General features: G+C 42.2%; 1 protein-coding gene across 1 annotated transcript; it reads right to left on the bottom strand.

Annotated features, from left to right (window-relative positions):
• Positions 1–582: 582 nt before the first annotated feature.
• On the bottom strand, positions 583–21,412 carry RTCB (RNA 2',3'-cyclic phosphate and 5'-OH ligase). Its single transcript, XM_026499731.4, has 12 exons — positions 21,208–21,412; positions 18,298–18,376; positions 17,118–17,185; positions 15,682–15,781; positions 13,282–13,438; positions 11,564–11,720; positions 10,156–10,315; positions 8,845–9,020; positions 7,914–8,102; positions 7,121–7,231; positions 5,653–5,772; positions 583–1,691 (listed from the first exon to the last, which is right to left on the bottom strand). Exons 1-12 carry the CDS (start codon positions 21,298–21,300, stop codon positions 1,584–1,586), a joined length of 1,518 nt encoding a protein of 505 aa, XP_026355516.1. The 5' UTR covers positions 21,301–21,412; the 3' UTR covers positions 583–1,583.
• Positions 21,413–21,502: the final 90 nt, after the last annotated feature.

The raw sequence follows: 21,502 nt of genomic DNA, 5'->3' as shown, positions 1-21,502 counted from the left end.
TGACATCAGCTAGTTTTGGGAGGGGACCTTGCTTTGAATTAGTTTCAAATGACACATCATGAAGCAAGCCCAGCTGGCGGGGGGGCTACACTCCAACACTGCTCACCCCTAGAGAACCTAGCGCCTGCCAGAAGTCTGTTCCTCATCTTGAAGTGCCCTCCAGCGTTCACTGGTAACCTGCATCCTTAAGTCATGGGTGCACAACAGGGGCTGGTCTGGTCTGAAGGCATAAGTAGTTTATAATTATTATATTAAGAGTCCTAACTGGTTTGTTGGTTATTTTCAAACTCTACCGTCAAAATATTTAGATGACTGGGTGCTCGGAGTCAAGACATGCTATGTTATCTCATATCAGACATTTTTCAGAGGCGGTCTATCTTCTCCAGCCTTCCGAACAGCAGCATCTAGAAGATACTCTAAGGAGGGTTTTTATTGTAAGTTGAAGGGTAAGTTTTAGGAAAGAATATTTTAGAGGGAGTCACTGAAGGCAACCTGTGAGAAACTCGGGCAACAGCAACGCTAACCGAAGTGAACCAAGCATGTGTCCTCACTGTCCTACGATATAAACTATTAAGCGCGAGATAAAACAACATATTGCAACTTTATTAGATTTTTCTATGTTACTGGCTGTTTGGACTCCACAAAGGCCTTAGTAACCTGTCACTCTAACATCTTCAGGTGTCACAGTACAGAACACACAATCTGATTAGATGGCACCAGACCAGTCAACCTGTCAAACAGAACAACCGTTAACATCACAGCTGTGGTCATTTAATGTTTTTATAATAATTCAATCACAAACACAAAGATATTCAGTATTATGGGCAGGTTCTCCGCTGCTGCCGTGTAAGACCTCATCCAGGAACAGTTTACCAGACCAGGCCTAGTTAATGAGAGGTCCCAAAGATGCCACGTGCAGGTAAGGCAAAACTGCCTCATATTTAGAATGAGCAAAGTAGCAAGTCTATGCAAAATTACTTTCTCTTTTGAACCCCTATTCCTACACCTCCCTACGTGTTCCCTCCTCAACGTGTCCCATTATCCATTCATCTAACATCCGGACAGGACTCTGTGGGTACTTTCCCAGTGACAGTGGTGTTTAGGGTTTTGGTGGGTTCAGGGGAAGGGGGTGGATGGGTGGATGAATGGGCAAACTGACAAGAGGAGGAGGGAAAGGAAACATTGAAAAACCTTCTTATTTACTGGAACGCTCTTCATGACACCTCTCAGAATATAAACAGGGCTTGCTGTAAAGAAGTTCATTCTGATGACTACAGACTTCTAGGCCTGAGTTACGCAGTATCTTGATCTATCCCCACCCCCTAGTAGATTTTCCTAAAACCTGTGGGACAATCAGGGAGGAAACACATATATCCCTTTCCAATAAGGGCAATGGGACTCCTCCTGGAAGGTAATGTTAAAACCCTGGCTCCTGAGAGCAGCCGCCGCCCGCCAGCCACTTGGGAACGGGCAGTTACAGCACTTTGGAGCCTGTCGGGTCTCGAGTCTGATGTCTGAGGAGCGTTTCAAGTCCACCTCCATTCCATAAGGGGCAGTGGCATTTGGTAGCTGCGGTCAGTTTTCTATCCTTTGATCACGGCAATCGGTCTCAATTTAATGGCCTTCTTGCTGATTCCAGCATCGTGGCAGGTGTTCACCACATCTGTCACGTTCTTATAGGACTCAGGAGCCTGAAGGGGAGGAGTTAAACATTGTAAAAATCTACTTAAAATGTAATCCTTGAAAGCATTAAACTTCATGTGGGATCAAAGAAATGCACATTAAAATAATACTGCGTTTTCTTTTTGGCGTGTGGATCAAACAAAGATGAAGACTGAACTCAATGTTGGTAAGAGAATAGTAAGATAAACCCTTTCACCTTGTTTTTTTTTTTTTTTTTCTGTATGTCTCATAATTTCCCCATAGAACATACATTACTTGTACCACTAGGAAAAGAAGTAAATGTAACTGAATAAAAGACACACACTAATACCCAACAGAAAGGAAATGTACCAAATCATCCTATTAGTGGTAATGATCTTTGGTTGGTAGTCACAGGCCATTCTGATTTTATTTCCACAGTTGTCAAAATTTCTGGAATGCACAGCTGTTACCTTCACAATAAGGGAAAGTTATTCAATGCATCTGTACTACTAACATCGTATGTGTGTGTCTTTATGTGCATACACACGGACACGCACACTGTTATTTGAGTTTCCGGCAAGACCCTCTCACACACACCGTCTCTCCCTGTTCGTGGCAGCACAGCTGCTTGGGCCTCCCAGCGGATTCCCGCAGGGCTCTGTACATTCCCCTTGCTAGCTGATCTCCTATACCCCTCCAATTTCTAACTTTCACGCCGCAGCCTCTGGACTCCTTCCAGTGAGTCATGTGCAGAATCCTCTCCCTGCTCCCTTCAGCTCTGAACATTCCCTTCACCTTCCTGTTCTTGTGGAAACACAGATCTCCTCGAGGAGACCCAATTTTCTGAAGTAGTAGGTATTTTCCCTCCTAAATGGGGTCCTGTCATTAGGCCCTGAAGGGTGACGGTGTCCTTGTCCATCTTGGTTCTTTCCAGACCATTCACCATGCACCCTCCTCGGGAGTCTGGTCATCATGTCTCACTCCCTCTTCTTGTCGCAGTTACTTGCTAGCCCAGGAAGCACTCCCTAGCATTACTTGAAGATTTATTGCTCCTGGCTCATTATCACTCTGTCCTGCTAGAATTCCAAATGGTTTCAATATCTAGGAAGAGGACCCTTTCAGTATCTTGGCTTCTAGTTCCTTGATTTTTGCTCCTTTAATGCTGACCCTGATCATTCACTCCCAGCCAGGGCCATACCCCAGAACTTGTCATAGTGATTACACCTCCTCCCTAATCTCTGTTTCAAGCATGCCAGGCTGGTGATCGCAGCTAGGTTTCCAGCTCACTCCCTCTGTGCTCCATCTCCAATAATCCTTTAACCCCGCTGGATATATAATCTCTTTGCAACACTCTCAACAACCTTGCTTCTCTTCCACTGCACCATACTTGCAAACCTGGTTAAAGTTAACTCAGCGTCTATCTTATGCCTGCACCTGTACAGCTGAATGTAGCTGAAAAACACCCAATCACTGAATTTAGCTCAAGCAGGCCCTTGCTGCTGTCCTGGCTCCCACTCAAAATCTCACCAGGTTGATTACTCTTTCTCTTAAATGGTTATCTCATACCTTCTCCCGCATTCTCACTCTTAGCTGCTGGTACTACTTTCTATTACACTGAAAAAAGAGAAAAACACCAGAACAGAATCTCCATAAAATCTCACCATCTCTTCCCTGACTACCTGCATCCCACCTTCTCTCCTTTTGTTAAGGATTCATTATCCGAGCTCCTAGCAAAGACCAATCCCATCCACTCTCATCTATCCAAGGACACTGCCCCACTAATTCCCCCTTGTTTCCTGCATCATCAGTTTCTCTTCCAGATTCTTCTCATCAGTGTGCACCAGATCATGTTACTCTTCTGCTCAAAATTCTCCAATGTCCTCCCATCACCTCGCTTACAGTAAGAACAGCAAAAGTCCTTCTGTAAAGGAAAGGCAAGGACTCACACAATCCGGCGTTCCTCTCTCTCTGACCTCAGGTCCCTCTTGCTTCCTCTTGTCACAATGGCCTCCTTGCTATTTCTCCAACATCCAAGCATAATCTCGCCTTAGGGTTTCTGCACGCGGCTGTTCTCTCTGCCTGGAAAGCTTGCCCCTAGATACCTACATAGCCCCCTCCCTCATTCCCTTCAGGTCTTCACTCAAATCACCCTAATACACCCTATTTAAAACTGCACCCACTTCCTATCTTTTCCCCACCCCTGCCCCATTTGTACTTTGTAGCACTTAATGTCATCTAACGCACTACATCTTTTACTATGTCCTAAGTTTCACAAGAAAGGGTTTGTTGGTGTTGTTGTCTGCGGTACCCCAAGCACCTAGAACAGCACCTGACTGTAGATGTATAAATACTTTCTGAGTGAATGAAAAAATCATATGTAAAACATGCACATAAAGAAAATACCAAACGTCAATAGAGGTTATCTCTGGTTGGTGGAATTTTAGATGTTTTGCTTTCTTCTTTGCATTTTCCAAAATCTCTTAATGAAACAGATGTTATTCTTTTTTTTTTTTTTTTTTAGGGAGGAAAGGGGGAAGAGGCAGGGAGACGGAGAAATAAAGAATCTTTGGCAGGCTCAATCTCACAATCCTGAGATCATGACCTGAGCTGAAACCAAGAGTTGGATGCTTAACCAAATGAGCCACCCAGGCGCCCCATAAACAGTTGTTATTCTTAATATCAGAGAAAAAAATTGTTATTGAGAAATAAGGCTTTGTCTTACTCTGTGACTCAGTAAGTCTACTCTTGGGATTTCATTCTGATTATTAAAAATAGCTGGATGGGGCCCCTTGGTGGTTTAGTCGTTTAAGCATCTGCCTTCAGCCTTAGGTCATGATCCCAGGGATCAAGCACCACATAGGGCTTCAGCCCTGCATCGGGCTCCCTACTCAGCGGGGAGACTACTTCTCCCTCTCCCTGCTGCTCCCTCTGCTTGTGCTCCCTCTCTGTCAAATAAGTAAAGAAAATCTAAAAAAACACCCCAAAACCAAAAAAAACCCCAAACCAAACCACATCAAAACAAAAAAACAGCTGGGAAAAAGCTTCATGCACGAAGACACACATTACAGCTTAATTTATAGCAGCAAAACTTTGGAAGCCACTTAAACGTCCAATACGGGCAAAAACTTACGGTCCTTAGCTGGTAGAATATTTGGCAATCATTAGAAAGTGACACTTACAAATAATATTATTACATAACGCGTTAAATTTAAAAAAAGGGGAGAAAAAAGGAAAAGAAAAAAAGGAAGAAAAAGAAATTCAAAAAAGGACCACAAAATGTTTGTAAACTATGATTACAATTAGTTAAAACAAAAAACAAAAAACAAAACAACAACAACAAAAAACATTCAGGGGAAAAAAAGGAAAAGATAATTAAGTGTCCTAGAAAAGGAGGTAACGGTGTGTTAGGACACTCAGTTTCTGCATGATTTTTTCTTAAACTTTTAAAACAAGTTACGCTGCTTCTAGCTTGAATATGTATATATGTATGATTTAAACAAAATCTTGGCTCCCTTGTGAATCAAACAAAACTGTTGTCTCGCCTTTTCAAATTTGCTTTCAAATTTAGATATATAATAGCTACGCAAAAGAAAGGTTAAAATGAGTCAGCTCAAACAATTTTTAAAGTTTAATATGTAGAAAGGTAAGAACGGGTGGCTCAGTTGGTTAAGTGTCTGCCTTCGGCTCAGGTCATGATCCCAGGGTCCTGGGATCGAGTCCCACTTCAGGCTCCCTACTCAGCGGGGAGCTTGCTTCTCCCTCTCCTCCCTGCTCATTCTCTAATAAATAAATAAAATCTTAAAAAAAAAAAAAGAAAGATAAGAATCATTCTTGTGGACTTGCCTTGTAACTAATCGCCAAACAAAAGACAACAATAAATTATTATTGAGGTTATTTAAAAACAAACAAACAACAGTATCTGATAGCAATACCAAAAATTGTGCTCTCTGTGTAGTGGTATAAGTCACCGACAGTTTTATACTGAGTATTTATCAAAATTTCACTTACCTCTTCCATAACCAGTTTGGGTGAGGCAACACGGATTGCGATTCCCATATCTGCCAGTTTGTCCAAGACATCCTGGAAATCTAAATTACGACGAGATTTTGCTCGGGACAATGCACGGCCCTAGATTAGGAAAGGAATGAACTTTACAAATTCTGAGCTACAATTTATGTTCAACTCCAGCAATTATTTAAACCTTTGGGATTATATGCCTTTTCCTTGACTTCTTTAGAGTTAGAAAATAATCTTTTTCTGTTTTATCAACCTTAGTGTCTTTTGTTACAAATCTCATCATACCCTTCGGGAAAACATTTCCATCTATACAAAACATTCAATATTGAAAGACGTAGTTTTGTATTTCTGAGTACTATTAATTATCGATTCAATATAAATAAATTGATTTTAATCATAAACAGGTCTGTCATCACAACAATTTGTGCCTTGTGATTTAAAACAGTTTCTTAACCTTAGCACTACTGACGTTTTGGGCCAGATAATTCTATGTCATGTAGAATGTTCAGCAGCATCCTTAGCCTCTACTAGACGCCAGTAGCAAAACTCCCCTCCCTCACTGTGACAATTAAAAAAAAAAAAAAGCCTCCAGGTGTTGCTAATGTGTGTTGTGCGATGTTGTGCTGGTTTTGGTCACTGGCTTAAAATGAGGAGTTGGGAGGCAGTCTGGAAATGATAAAGGATCAGAGAAAAAGGAAGACTCAAATATATTTGTGAGGGTGTGTCCTATGAGAAGGTACTCTAGAGTTTCAATTTTCCACTCCATTGCTAGTTAAGCACTCTCATGGCTCAGAACAGGGGTTGGCAAACTGGTTTGTAGGCCAAATCTGCCCTACCCCGTTTTTGCAAATAAAGTTTTATTGGAACACAGTAATTCCCTTGGTTTATGTATTGTCTATGGCTGCTTTTTCACTACAGTGGTACAACGGAACAGCTACTACAGAGACCAGATGGCCCCAAAGCCTAAAATATCTACCATCTGGTGCTTTACAGAAAAAGTTTGCCAATCCCTGGCTTAGAAGATAAGAGATGATATGGTGAAACAGGTGTGCAATCTACACCTGGGCTCTGATGTGCAAATCCCCCAAATCTTGAGTGGACCTACCTAGAAAGGAACAAATTATGCAAATAACTAGGTCCAGTGAATCGCTGAGATAAGCTGTGACATGAACTTGCGTCAGTTAAAGTTCTATCCATTATGCCAGTGTGGGAATTTCCCAGTCTGGATTTTGTGGACTTGCAGAGATGGGGAAAAGTCCCTGGCCTTACAAGGTCTCCACTAAAAGATACCAGGTGATCTTAGTCGGTTCACTAAACAGATTGTATATTATAGGAATAAATTCAGGTACAAGACAAGATGGATCCAAACTTCAACTTTGTTGGTGCCCAAATACATTTACCTGTCAAAATGCAAAATGACGATTCAAAGCATTTCTAAGTAAGTTTCTCTTTTCCTTACCGCTCCATGACAAGTTGTTCCAAAGGTCTCAGTCATGCCCTGTTCGGTGCCAGTAAGCACGTAACTACAGGTGCCCATGGTGCCGCCAATGAGCACCGGCTGTCCAGTGAGCTGCGGATGCACACACGAAGCAAACATATTACAATTTAGGAAAGCACGAGCTTTTTATGCCAGAGATTTACACTTCCTCTTGCACTGCAAGACTGTGGGAGAAACCTGGGCCTCTAAACACACTGTCTTCACAACTATTACTATGACATTATTTTAATTCTTGGGTAATCAGGAGGGAAGAGGAAGGGAGTGAAAAATGTGAGGACCAGGAAGGCAGCAGAAGACAGACATTGCAAGGGTAAAGCCAAATTCAAATGTCTGGGGAGCGTCATCAGGAAGACCCATCCCGGGCAAGGCGCCTGACCTCTCCAGGTTCTGGTTTCCTCATCACAGGGAAAACGGAAACAGGCTAAGGGCCCTTCTACCTCTACCACAACCGCATACCAAGGGAAGAGGAGACATGAACAGACTGAGTTTAATCTTAATCTTGCCTTCCAATCATTCAAAGGCCTTGAAAAGATCACCTTTATGGGGTAAAAGAGTCTCCATGCGGGATGTTTTAGACAGCTCACTGAGGGCGCAGAAGAAGGGGACTCACTGCTTCAGGGAAGACTGGAAATCACTGTTCTCAGGGAGGACAGATTTTTTCCCAACTGCTAACTTTCTGTTTAAATTCACCCATGTTTAGAATGACCCAACTCATGCCCCCACAGCTTAAAACCACAAATGGCTTAGTACATACTTGGTAATCAACAGCAATGAGGGGGTGGTGAGGAGGGAAAGCGCGGGTGGACCCCTTCCTGTGTACCAACAGTGTCCGTTCCTTCCCATCCACCACGTGCTGCTCTACTTTGGCAATATTGTGAGAAACGTCATAGATCACGTGCAGGTCCAAGTCATCAGGGGTTGTGTTGAAGACCTTGGCAAAAGCCTAAGAGGAAAAGCCTAAGTTAAAAGCAGCCAGAACCAGCTCTTCAGAACTCACCTAACTGATTTCAGCTAATCTGTTCCTATAGGGAGTGAGGGATTGAAGAGCTCAAATATAGCAGTATTATTAATCTTCACATAAAAGACTGGTGGACAATCTCCACACAAAAACCATCTTTTACACCTCATCGCAAATTCCACTCCATAAATTCCAACTCTGGTTGAAAAGCTGCTGGGCTACTTTTTTTTTTTTTTTTTTTTAAGATTTTATTTATTTATTTGACAGAGAGAGAGACAGAGAGAGAGAGGGAGCACAAGCAGGGGAGTGGGAGAGGAAGAAGCAGGCTCCCAGTGGAGCAGGGAGCCCGATGTGGGGCTGGATCCCAGGACCCTGGGATCATGCCCTGAGCTGAAGGCGGACGCTTAACGACTGAGCCACCCAGGTGCCTCTGCTGGGCTACTCTTGATCCCACCCTTCAGAACAGCTTCTTCTTCAGCCTTCTCATCGTCGTGAATGCACTTGTATCCTATCTGCTGCTCGAGGCAAATTCTAGGAATGATTCTGGCTTCTTTTCGTCTCTCACTCCCCATGACTGATACCCTGCTGACTTGGTTTAAGGAGACATCAAGAGCCTGAACACTTTGCCAGTATTTCCAGTATTTATTACATAGATTTCGAAACCTGGATTCTATAGGCTCTGTTTTAAACTTCCTCACAAGTAACAGAAAAGCAATTTCCACTGTACCTGACGGGTTAAGAAGGTCATGGAGGAGCGGTTGACCCAGGCATAGTTCCCAGCTGCTGCCATCCCCTTCAGGTAGTCCTGACCCTCTGGGGAAGCGATCCGAGCACAAGCCAACTGCCGGTCATTGACTATAATCTTGTCTCTCTTCATGGCTTTTTCCATAGCTACCAGTGCATCTGGCAAGAGAGAAGCAGGTCTAAAGCGGCCGCTTTTCCCTTTATAATTCAGATTTATTGCAGAAAAATAGGCTACATTCAAACCCATTTTTAAAAAAGCAAATAAAATACAACATTTCCTTTGAAGTGTTTCTAAGTTCATCTATTTGCTTGGTCGAGACATAGTTACTGAGAATCTTCCGTCGTGCTGTGTGACACGAAGCATGTGGGTTACAAAGCTAACACCTTCCCTGCAGGAACTTGGAAAGGGAATGAGGTGTACACAAAGAGCAACAACACGGTCTTCGTTTCTCCTTGTCTGGCATGGGAATGAATGAGTGAAGTAGTAAGATATATTTTATTACCATCATGGTTTTAAAAAATAATCTTTTAGTGACTTAACAGAAAAGAGTTGGAGACAAGTTGCTAGAACAGCAGGAAAATCAGATCCATGGCAAAGTGTAGAGACGTACTTAGTAGAAAGTTCAGAATTACTAGTCAGTGCTCCATATATTTGCTAGATTAAATATTCCAATGGTCAGGCTGGCCCAAATTATTAAATTCCCATAGGATGAAATGTACACACAAGGATGAACTATATCATACACAAAGTTTATGATAATTTCCATGTGTCTGTATACCTTCTCATAAATTCATAAATCCTTTCACACGTCCTATCAATCATCCAAAGTGACCTCGTTGCTAATCCCCTGCCTTCTGCTTTTGCTCATGTTGTCTTTTGGTCATGAATGTCCTTTGTGCGTGACTGTCCAAACTGCAAACAGTATGTGTTCACCACGCCACTGCCAAACTCTTTTCCCTAAACACTTTCTATACACTGTTCTATGGTATTTTATCAGGTACTACCTTTTCATTTCAAGAAAGAGACAATTTGAGGGCAGGTCCTTGCCAATTTCATCACTGAATCTACTATAACACTTAATCTTGCAGTACAAGTATGTGAGATACATCTGCATAGGTCGTAAATGTACAAATGAAATAGTATGTGTGAAGTATTTAATCTCCTATGACAAAACCATGTGAAATAGTAAAAACCCATGCAGTATAGATCCCGAGTCTTCTCTCTGAAATTTCTAGTTGGTTCCCCATAAATGCCTGTTTGAGCACTGAGTCAAAAATTAGATCCAGACTATACCTGTGGCTACTTGGTGGCCCAAGCCTCTGCTTCCACTGTGGATCATCACACACACCTGTCCCTTATGGTCGATGCCCATTTTCTTAGCTGCGTACTCATTGAAAATCTCATCCACAACCTGGATTTCTGCATAGTGGTTGCCTGCTCCCAGGGTTCCCAACTGCAAAAGTAAGAATGTCTGATAAAACAGCTTCTATTTGGCTTTTAATGATTTATTGATTGATTTCAGAGTTTACTGATTGATTTCAGAGAGAGAGAAAGAGCGCCAGTGTGCATGCACAAGTGGGGAGAGATGAAGAGGGAGCGAGTCTTCAAGTAAACTCCCCACTGAGTGGGGAGCCTGAGATGGGACTTGATCTCATGACCCATTAGATCGTGACCTGAGCGGAAACCGAGTCGGACACTCAACTGCCTGAGCCACCCAGGTGCCTCGCTTCTATTCCGCTTTTAAAAAATCCACTAAAAAGCAAATTGGTAAAATCAACTGATAACAAAAAATAATCACGGTGTTTTATATAACAAAGAAATTTCTAAGCCTCAGAAATGCTTCATGCATTTAAAGCAATACACAATAAAAACATGGCAGGGTAGCTCCTGCAGTTTATTGTATCATTAGCTGCTTGACGTATATACAAATACATATTAAAAGCTTCATAAACCAAAACTCACACCATTAAATGGCCCAAATAGGACATTTTAAACGTTGTGGACAGAAGGGTCAAATTTTGGGATGAACTCTGGTGAATGCTGACTCTTACACAAGGTCCAAGTTCAAATGATTTTTGAAACATCTATGAGTTCATTGACACCTACCATTATTCACCACTGAAAGAATATGTCCCGTAATTGGAGTTAACAGATGATTTAGGCACCACGGCACAGAAGTGCTGGAAGAGTCTTTAGAGGCTGCCTAGTTTTAACTACTCCGATTTTCGATTAAGAAAACCAGACTCAGAGAGGCAAAAGAGACTTGCCCACAGTCACAGTGGATTAATGGCAAAGCCATCGCCATTAGCTGTAGATTTCAAACATGTGGTATATTCTTATCTCATGGATGCCATGAACTGACAAAGTATGTCTTTTCATCTCAGACTCCAGAAAACTCTGCCAAATCTGTGCACTGTCCAAGTATGTACGTATGTAATTTGGGTGTATATTTTTAAGCCTTATAATAACATCCCATTTTTCTCCCATCCATTTCTAATCCAACACATCTTGTTTTATTTTATTAACATCTACAAGTTCCTAACTGCTTTTTAAAAGAGTAAGAATGAAATATAAACAAATCTGTGTTCTTTTTGATATACTGTGGAAAACCTGAGGATGTATTTGCTACACAGAAGACATTTCCCCCTCAACAGAAACATAGAACCCCACCCATGAACACGTCGCCCCTCCCAAGCGTTACCTGAGGAAGGCCTCTTTTCTTAGCCCTTGCGGAGACCTTGTTGGGGTCAGCCTGCAGCATCCTTCCGTACTCCTCACAGTGCTCCTTGTCCTCAGCCCAGGCATAGCCTTCCCTCAGGGACCAGTCCACACCCATCTCCAAGGCCTCCTCCAAGTCTCTGAGGGAATAATAAGGTCCGGTCATCTCACAGCCAAGGCAGAGGAAAAGCTGAGATGACCACATCTCAAAAGGGCAGAGGGAGACAGCCTGTTTACTCTCGCCTGTGTACCAGGCGCTGTGCTAGATGCAAAGTTTATGCTCTCTGCAACTCCAGTTTTTTTGAGGAAAGCAGCTACATAAATTGCGATATAAAAGAGTAAGGACCATATTAGAGATTATTATAGTCCTTTAGACATTTATTCAGTCCCTTGTACTCTTCAAATCTTATTTGCATTAAATTTGCCTCTCTGAATGGCAAAGAAAATTTGTAACTGTCATCAGCTATCACCACCCAGCACTAACTTTACCACAGCTACCCAACTTCAGTCATAATTTATGAAAAATTACAGCCAAACAATAAACCTACGTAAATGCCTTCAGGTGGCACAGGATAAATTTTAAGGTATCTTTGCAGAAATACTATACGGCTTCAGTGCACATGCATTTTGAAGGGGCACATACATTAAATTCCTAGAAGTAAGCAGCCCTGATCTTCATCTAAGGTCCAACCCTCCCAACACACTATCTGGAAGGTTAAATGGTCAATGTCATCTCCTCACTATAACCCATTTCAAACATTATTTATGATACAGGACAGAATTCCTATCTAAAATATTTATGGAGATCTCAGAATTTATGCTTTTCAAACCAGGGTTGCAATGTCAGGGACCACGTAAGTCATAGGTCCTCCAAGTTTATCAGTTTACTCCAAGTTTTTTATTTTTGTATTTTTGCTGGAGGGAAGCCACAGACTAGCTAATGGCTAGAGACATATTGGTATTAACGTATGTACGTGTTTGTAATTAGAATGCAAAAATCATGCGAATTTTAACGATAAAACAGAAGATGCCAAAGAAACATTCTTGTTAAGCACAGGTTCCACAAAGTTTTAGACACACAGCTTTGCAGGAGCCAGGACAGTACTGTCAATGGCCATTGAAAAGGCAGTTATGCTGTGGCCTTCAATTTCATTCTCTACCGCTGAAATACTTAACATCCTCGCTAAATATGCAACATTCAGGGCTACCATTCAAAGAGCAAGGTCGTGGCTAAATACAGGCTCACTGACAAAAGGCGGTTCAGAAGACAGCCTCTGAAGCCAAAGGATCTTTGGTTTGAATCCTGACTTTACTTATTAGCTTACTATTATTTCTTTAAACCTCACTTTCCTTTCTTGTCAATTGGAAATAACATTAGGGTTATTATTGAGATGAAATGACGGGACAGACGTATATTATAGCACAGCGCCTTCCATGTGGGAAGTGCTCAATAACTGTCAGTAGGTATTTCTCTACTATAAATTCTGCCGTGTGTCAAACGTTGTTCTAATGAACATCACTTGACTAATCTCTCTAATCAATGTGGGGGGGGACCTCATGTATAAAAGAACAATTCGTTACCACTTCATTAAAGGTGACTGAACAATCCCCATCCCCTAAGCATTCTATATTGGGTATGAATGTGAGGGTCATGTGGTTATTTTCCTTCCCAATCCGTGTACTGGAATCTTGTCCTCTTACTTGGCACTCATGGGGATGACACCTTTTGATCCCACCCCGACAGGAATGTGGTCAAACATAGCTTGGGCAAGCTGCTCCTTCACAGGCTGGACATCGCTTTCGTCCAAATTGGTTCTTAGCAAGCGCACGCCGCAGTTGATGTCAAATCCGACGCCACCTACGGAACAGAGTAGTCACAGATTAGCAAAACCACGTAGCTGGGCAATGTTACCTGTGCTTTCTCACCATTAATACAGGGTTTGAAAGACAGCTCTTCTTTTAAAGATAATTTTTTTAAAGTAGCCCTCAAAGTAGGTAAAGTCTGATGCCATCAACATTTAAAGTAATGTACATACTACAGGTACTTTGTGGGCCACGAAGGCGGTAATGAACGATGGGTATTATCTACACTAGAGATTAAAATGTGAATTATATGCTTCTTTTTTTGTGGATCATTTTTTTAAAGATTTTATTTGACAGAGAGCGAGCCGAGAGCACGAGTGGGGAAGGAAGGGGCGGGGGGGGGGGGGGGCGCTGAGTAGAGAGTCCGATGACGGGGGCTTGAACCTAGGAGTCCAAGGTTACGACCTGAACTGAAGGCAGACACTTAACTGACTTGAGCCGCCCAGGCACGCCTTAATTTTGTCTTTTTGGGTTTACTTTGTTTTCTTTCTCTAACTTTGAGATGGATGCATAGATCACTAGTAATTCAGTCTTTCTTCTTTCCTAATTTATTTCAGGCTATATATTCCGATCCAAGCATGGCACTAACAATAACCGACAATTTTTAGACTAATATTTTTTATCATCATCAGTCGCAGTTATTTTCTGTGAGATCAGTTCCCACTATGATCTCTCTTCACCCATGGCTTACACACACACTGCTTAATTTGTAAATATATAAGCTTTCCCCCCTTGTTGTTGTTAATGACTTTCCACTTAATTACACTGTGGTAGATAATACATAACAGTGGTGCTTGAGTGCAGTCCAGAGAGGCTTCCAGGTCTCTAAGACTGACTGTAATAATGCTAATGTATTAGCCTTTCAAATTTATTCTCTCAAGTACACAGTGAAGTTTTCCAAAGGCTACGTGGACATAATGAAACACGTCCCTGCATGTTAGTATTTTAAACATTTCTCGGTCTCGATTTCTGGCAAGGTAAACATTGATAAAAGCCTTTGAGATCGACCCTCAATCCAAAAAGTTTGAAAACTGCTGTTCTGTAATTTCTTTTTTTTTTTTTTAAAGATTTTTTTATTTATTTATTTGACAGAGATAGAGACAGCCAGCGAGAGAGGGAACACAAGCAGGGGGAGTGGGAGAGGAAGAAGCAGGCTCATAGCGGAGGAGCCTGATGTGGGGCTCGATCCCAGAACGCCGGGATCACGCCCTGAGCCGAAGGCAGACGCTTAACCGCTGTGCCACCCAGGCGCCCCTGTTCTGTAATTTCTATGCTTTAAAATTTGAGACCCAATTAATGGCTCTGCAATGTGGTCAATTTTGATATACATTCTGTGTGCACTTAAAAAAAATGTGTATGCTACAGTTCTTGGATGCACAGTGATGTGTGTGCACACACACCACACATATATATTAGCGATCAAGGTGTCAAATTTGTTAATTTGACATCTTTACTGACCGAAATCTGCCATTACCTCAGGAAAAAACACAGCTAAATGCTGGGCTCATGTATTTGTACTTTTTCTCTGGTCTTTGCCTCATGAATTCTTACTGTTTCAGTAACTTTCCTATGCTTTCAAACAGATGTGTTTCCGTCTTTTGTTTGGTTTTAAAAATTTTATCCAGTCTTTCTTGTTATTCCTGGCAGAGGACTGAGCTGATAAAAGCTTGTCCACCATTGTTAAAGGCAGAACTCTCAAGATATAATTTAGACTTTCATTTCTTTTTCAGACGCTAAAAGCAAAAATACTGCTTTTGGTGTGACATATTTTCAGTGAAAGCAGAAAAGATGTATACAACTAGAAGTTAATTGTAATGATGATAATGAGGGCAATCGCTTACCCAGTACTTCCTAAGTGCCTGCTTCTGTGCTAAGTAACTTTTCATAGCTTAGCTCATTTATTCCTCACAGTAATGCTACGTGGAATTAACATGACTAGCTCCAACATGCCCGAGAATTAACTGGGAAACAGAGAAGACACATAATTTGCCAGCAAAGTGTTTCAGTATGTTTTGTAGTCAATGTCTAAAAAGTGCCTGGCATATAGGAGGAGCCCAAATAATTTTCCATAAATGTATGATTTACTTGATATTTTAATAGCCTCTGAGTGTCCACAATTAATCCTCTCAGTAAACGAGGGAATAAGAAATGACAGACCATGAGACTGAGAGACGTCCATACTCTATTTCAGAAGGACTATGCTTCACACCTGACAGCAGACGTGCACAGTGACCTTACCTGGGGATACCACTGCTTCGGGGTCATTCATATCAAAGGCCGCCATATTCCCAATAGCAAACCCATAACCTGAATGGACATCAGGAAGCCCAATAGATCGCTGAAAGAGAATCAGAAAATGAAATACAGCTTTCTCAACCTGACAAGACCACCTTAATTCTCATATGGGCTGGGGGCCGAAGCCTTCCCCAAATGAAGGTTCTGTTTTTGTGAAACCTTCTCTATTGGTGGAAAGTAAGTATAAAAACTTCTAATCATAAACCTAAAAATAACAGGGGGGAAAAAACCCTTTTAATAAAGTCTGACCATTAACTAAAGAAACGGAAACAGAAAAGCCTCAGTATAACATGCTATAGGAGGGCAACATACTAACTTTAAAGTAGTATTACATTTTAAGTATTTATTGTTTTAAAAAATATTTATTTATTATTTCAGAGACAGTGAGTGAGAGCAGGGTGAGGGGGAAAGAGAGAGAATCTTAAGCAGACTCCCTGTTGAGTGTGGAGCCTAAAGCAGGGCTCCAACCCGTGACCCTGAGATCATGACCTGAGCCAAAATCAAGAGTTGGATACTCAACCAACTGAGCCACCCAGACACCCCGAAGTAGGATTACATTCTAAAGACAATCTTTAGACATGGACGAATTGTGGTCATGTCAGGCTAAGTGAAGGGAAAAAGGTCCTTAGTGTTTAAGCAATCACAGGCAAATGTAATCCATCTGCTGGTATGAATACTGTACACTTTCTACATCTGGGGCCTAAAAAAGGGCCCTGACCAAGGAAGAATGCAGGTCAAATAAGTTTAAGACACATGCAGACACCTAGACACCTAAGAGCTCCCTATGTGCACAAGCCATTTCTCTTCCTTTTCCTCCCAAGTGCCAGCACAATAAATGGTATAAAGACCTCAAAAAATGTCTGTTGTATGGATTTCACACCTTCCTGTGATGGTGGAACCTGAATGTTAGACTGTGGAGGGGGCCTCACTTGCACCTCCCAGGCCTACCTGTTACCACCACCACCCTCCTTTCCCAATCACTCCTACAACACCTGAACTGTCCTTTCTCCCTCCCCACAGATCTAACCCTTAAACTTCTGTCCACTCTTTCTCCAATCATCCTCTTGAATGTGGCCAGAGTGAAACTTTCAACGGTGGTACCCCGTGACCCAGGAATAATGATGTACTGTGATGAAGAAACAAGAAAACAAAACTACTTCAAAGATTTTCAAATGCTTACAGGTTCTAGCAAAAAACAACCAGAAACTGAGATGTTATCCAGACTCAATTACTTTTTTAAGCTCCATGGTTATTTCTAGAAGTTTGAAGGTCACTATCTAAGTGACACCACTGTCAGTTAGGCCTCGTGATTCATCCACTCAGGGAACTTTGAGACTAAGAGAAAATATAAATGATTCAAACTCTGAACGTGGACTCACATGAACAATCCCAGGCAGGGCTGCCACATTGCCAATTTGCTTCATGGCTGGCAGGAAGCCACCAACACCTGAAGACAAAAATTCAGTATTAGAAAAGCGGATGCAGTTGATTTTTAGCATTAAGTATCTTCATATGTTTCTAGCTTGCATTAAATGAAGGGTTAGTGGTCAGAACTACCGGAACAATAAAACAGGAGAGGACATTTGGGGTGGAGTGGGAAGGGAGCTTCATCGAGGCAGCACGTGCACAGGAAGGTAGCGAGGACAACTGGAGTAAACGCAGACATGCTGTCAGCATTCTGTGCATACCACGAGAAAGTTCCCTGCAAACACGGTACTGAGAGATGTGAAACAACTAATAAACGTTATGTTGCTGATGTAAAAAAAAAAAAAAAAATCAACACTGGTTTTACTCTAAGTGACAAAGAAGGGCAATGCAGAAGAGCTGGCCAACACTGCACTGAGAGTCAGGGGATATGGGGTCCTAGCCCCACTCTATCACTCGGTCATGGTGTCATTTTCGGCTAGTCAGGATGTCCTGGTGGGGAGATGGGTGGGAGCTAAAAATAAAAGAGTTAAAACCAGGTTCCATTTTAATACTATCATCACCATTAGAGCATTATATTAGAGCTTTATACACTTACCCTAAACACTGCTGCAGTTCTGCAAGGTAAGTGTAACCAACTCCCCTTTACAGATGAGATTAACTGAAGTTCAGTGAGGCTAATCAGTGTACAGGTTAAGAATATGGACTTCGGAATCAGGCACTCTTGGATGTGCGTTCCACCTCTGTCACTGAGAAGCTATGCAACTGGACAAATTAAAACTACTTAATGTCACTGAGCCTTGCCTTACACATCTGTAAAATGGAGACAACATCTTTGAATTACATGAGATAATCTACGTAAAGCACCTGGCACACAGCAAGTGCACAATAAATAGTAGCTTGTTACTACGTTAGCTGCGAAACCAACCAGGTCCACCCAGCTCCAAAGAGTTTCTAGAAAGCTAAGTGGCTAACCATGTGATCACAAGTAAGTAACAGGTTTTTGGTCTCATTTAAGTCTTGATTATTACCTGGCAATACTTTTGTATTTTTAAATTATAATTGAGTTACCATTGTCATGCCACAGGGAAGATACTATTTATACGGCCACATGTAAAACTCTAATGTACTTACCACCCCCTCGACAGGCATTCCTTAATTCCTCAAACATTAATTTTTCCAGAGCATCATTCACGTAGAAAACTCCTTCAACCTGGTACCAACGAAAAGGAAAAACTATGAGCACATGCCCATGACATATAGACAATGGATAGAATACACATACTGTACATAATATTTTACTTTATTCTTTATGAAACACCTTCTCATTACCTTAAGCAGAAAACTTCCTAACAAAGACTACGAGATGTTCCTATCTCTACATGTCTTAAAAATGTATTTTGCAGTGTTCACAAATTGTTTATGCTTCTACTCTTAAAGCCACATTTAAGAACTGAACAGGAATTTTTTGCATGTGTGATAAAGAAGTCCTGGAGGGCCTGGGTGGCTCAGTCGGTTAGGCATCTGCCTTCAGCTCAGGTCATGATCCCAGGTCCCAGGGATCGAGCCCCTCACCCCACTCATGCTCCCTCTGTCTCTCTTTCTCAAATAAATAAATAAAACTTTAAAAAAATTTAAAGAAAGAAAGGAAGAAAGGTCTTCCAACTATGCTCTCACCAAGGCCAAAAGTCCTACTATTCTTGTGCTTCTAAAAATGAGTGGGTCTTAATAAACAGATGAATCAAAAGATTCTAAACATAAAAATGCAGTTATCTGACCTTAGTGTATTTTTTCTGTTCCTAAGACAAAAGCATATTACACTTTATTGTGTCCTACGCTGACTTACAAATCAATACTTAGGTAAAGAGTTAAAAAAAATTTTAACATGTAGCTACGCAGCTCTGTGCCTAGTTCTAGAATCTATATAATTTTAAGAGGATAAAGGAGCTTGACAAAAAAATACAAAAGGCAATGGAGGATATAATTATGTAACACCAAAGGCCAGAACATTTTTATCAGATATCAAACATTATGAAGGAGCTGCCCACTGAAGGAGAAGCAAAGACTTTAACACTTATCACCTAGACAAATTTCTTTCTTTTATCAGAAAGGGGACTTCTGCTTGAAAAACAACACCAGTTGAAGGAAAATGTCTCCAGTATAATTTTCTAAGGGCCACATTTTATCAATTGACCAAACATTTACTGAGGACTTATTATGCTTTAGGCACTATACTGGTCACTAGGGGAATGTGTAAGATCCTGTTTGTTTTTTTTTTTTTTTTTTTCTTTTTAAAGATTTCATTCATTTGTCAGAGAGAGGGGAGGGGGCAGGCAGAGGGAGAAGCAGGCTCCCGGCTGAGCAGGGAGCCGGATGTGGGACCTGATCCCAGGGTCCTTGGATTATGATCTGAGCTGAAGGCAGACCACCCAGGCGTCCCTAAGGTCCTGTTTTTGAGGAATTTCCAGCCCAGGATGCAGCCCAGACTAGAAAATTAAGAGTGCAATGAGGCCAGCACTATGATAGGAGTGCTATGGAAGAAACTGAGGAAGTGGCTCAGCGGCTGAGGAGGCTTGACAGACGTTCCCTGTTTGAACCAGCTCATCAAAGACAAGGGACATCACTGGAGCTTGCAGACATTCAGGAGATATACAGGAGACACAAAGATGATATAAAGTTGGGAGGGGAGTGTTTTAGGGAAGAGAGATTTTTAGCGTAGCATGTGAGTCTTACGGGAGGAATGGAGATTAAGGAGGATAGATACAATAATTATTATGAAATTCATTCATCTCTCAAGAATGGGAACACAATTCAAGCTTAGGATAAAGGTCTGTTAACTTTTTAAGAGCAGTACACTGAGATTTCAAGTCTCCACTCTTAGGGGAGAAATGATAGTAAAGTGTCCTACAAATAGTTAAACCATAACTGCCTATTGCCAAGATGAGACTTGCTCCTAGGCAGAACCAGCAGCAGTGTATCAAAAGTGAAGCCAGAATCACTACCAGACACTGACAGTGTATTATCATGACCATCATGTCATGGTTATTTCCTACTCCTTCATTCAGGGAACCAGATTCCATAAACAGAAACTGGCTAAACGAAAAAGAGCAAAAAGGAATCTTATGACCATGGCCTTTTTCTCCTCTCAGTGTCTAGCTTTGCTCATGGGGACACTCAGGAAGTTTTGATACTGAGTAAAAGAGTGGAGTGGCTATCAGGAACTCTTACCAAGAAAGACTCACAAACCTCCCGTACATTCACTGGGCATCTGAAGAGAGCTCAAAAGGTATTTAACAACATATGCCCCAAACCTTACAAAGGACTGTTTTCTTCACTTTAATGGACGATAACAGGCACAAATGGCAATGAAGCCCAAGAGAAATAGTGAACCCAGACTTTCTCACTCCCTGGTACTGGGTTCCAAGTCTCCATCCGAAATACATTATTCTCTCAGAGGAAAGAGAAGTAAAATGGGTATCAAGTCCTGGCTGAGCTTCTTACTAGATGGCTAGAGGAAGCTGTGTCACCAACCCATCCCTAGCGAAGTGAGTATTAAAAACAAACCACCTTGCCCTGTGAACTCTCTAGACCGCTGCGAGAGACAAAAACGTTTTATTAAAGTGAATGCTAATAACTTGCTTCAGCAAACAAAGGTCTGTAAACGTCACCCTGATGGCCAGCATGACTCAGGAACGGAGTTCCTGTCCCAGCAACTCCAACCTGGACTGGCTGTGCCACCGTGTAAAAAAACCACTAACGTCTCTAAAGCTCGGGAATGTAACATCTTATGGTGCGTTTTTTGAGACTTCTATGCGAAAACGTTTTGCAAGCGCGAATTTGGCGTTCACTTAGATTCCCCAGGAACGTTCCGCTTTGGGGACCTTTCCCGCCGGGAGGTGGGGCTGGCTGGAGGGTGGGAGCGGGGACGGTCCCCGCGCTAAGCCAGGGGTGGGGAGGGCGAGGGGGAGGCCGGGCCGGGTGGGCAGGGAGGCGCCGCGGGCCCCCGGGAAGGCCCCGCCACGGGCTCCTGCTTCCCCGCCTCACCTGCATGTTGGGCACGAAGCCCTTCTTGATTCTCCAGCAGTTTTTATTGATCTTTTCCAAGAACTGCAGCTCATCATTATAGCTGCGACTCATGGCGGCGACAACGGTGGCGAAAACTCCCGGCTCCGCTTTGAAGAGACGCTGCCGCGCTGTCCCGCTGCCTGAAGTACCACCTTCCGGAAGACAACGCACAGGCGCGGTAGGCTCCGCAGCAGGATGGGCGACGGCAAGCGCCGAGGCTCGAAACTCCTGACACCAAAATCGCTTTTCTCTCGTTAAGTTAGACTGCCCTCTA

This window comes from Ursus arctos, unplaced genomic scaffold (assembly GCF_023065955.2).
Source record: "Ursus arctos isolate Adak ecotype North America unplaced genomic scaffold, UrsArc2.0 scaffold_21, whole genome shotgun sequence".
In the NCBI taxonomy this organism is placed as follows: domain Eukaryota; kingdom Metazoa; phylum Chordata; class Mammalia; order Carnivora; family Ursidae; genus Ursus; species Ursus arctos.
Note: the sequence above shows the minus strand (reverse complement) of the source record. Positions and strands in the feature narration are given on the sequence as shown.

Excerpts from the sequence above, each read along its gene's own strand:
- RTCB (XM_026499731.4), bottom strand. The coding sequence starts at position 21,300 with ATGAGTCGCAGCTATAATGATGAGCTGCAGTTCTTGGAAAAGATCAAT. Across the intron at positions 18,377-21,207 it reads GCTTCGTGCCCAACATGCAG|GTTGAAGGAGTTTTCTACGT; the intron begins GTGAGGCGGGGA and ends CGTTGGTACCAG. Across the intron at positions 5,773-7,120 it reads GAACAACTTGTCATGGAGCG|GGCCGTGCATTGTCCCGAGC; the intron begins GTAAGGAAAAGA and ends TTCCTAATCTAG.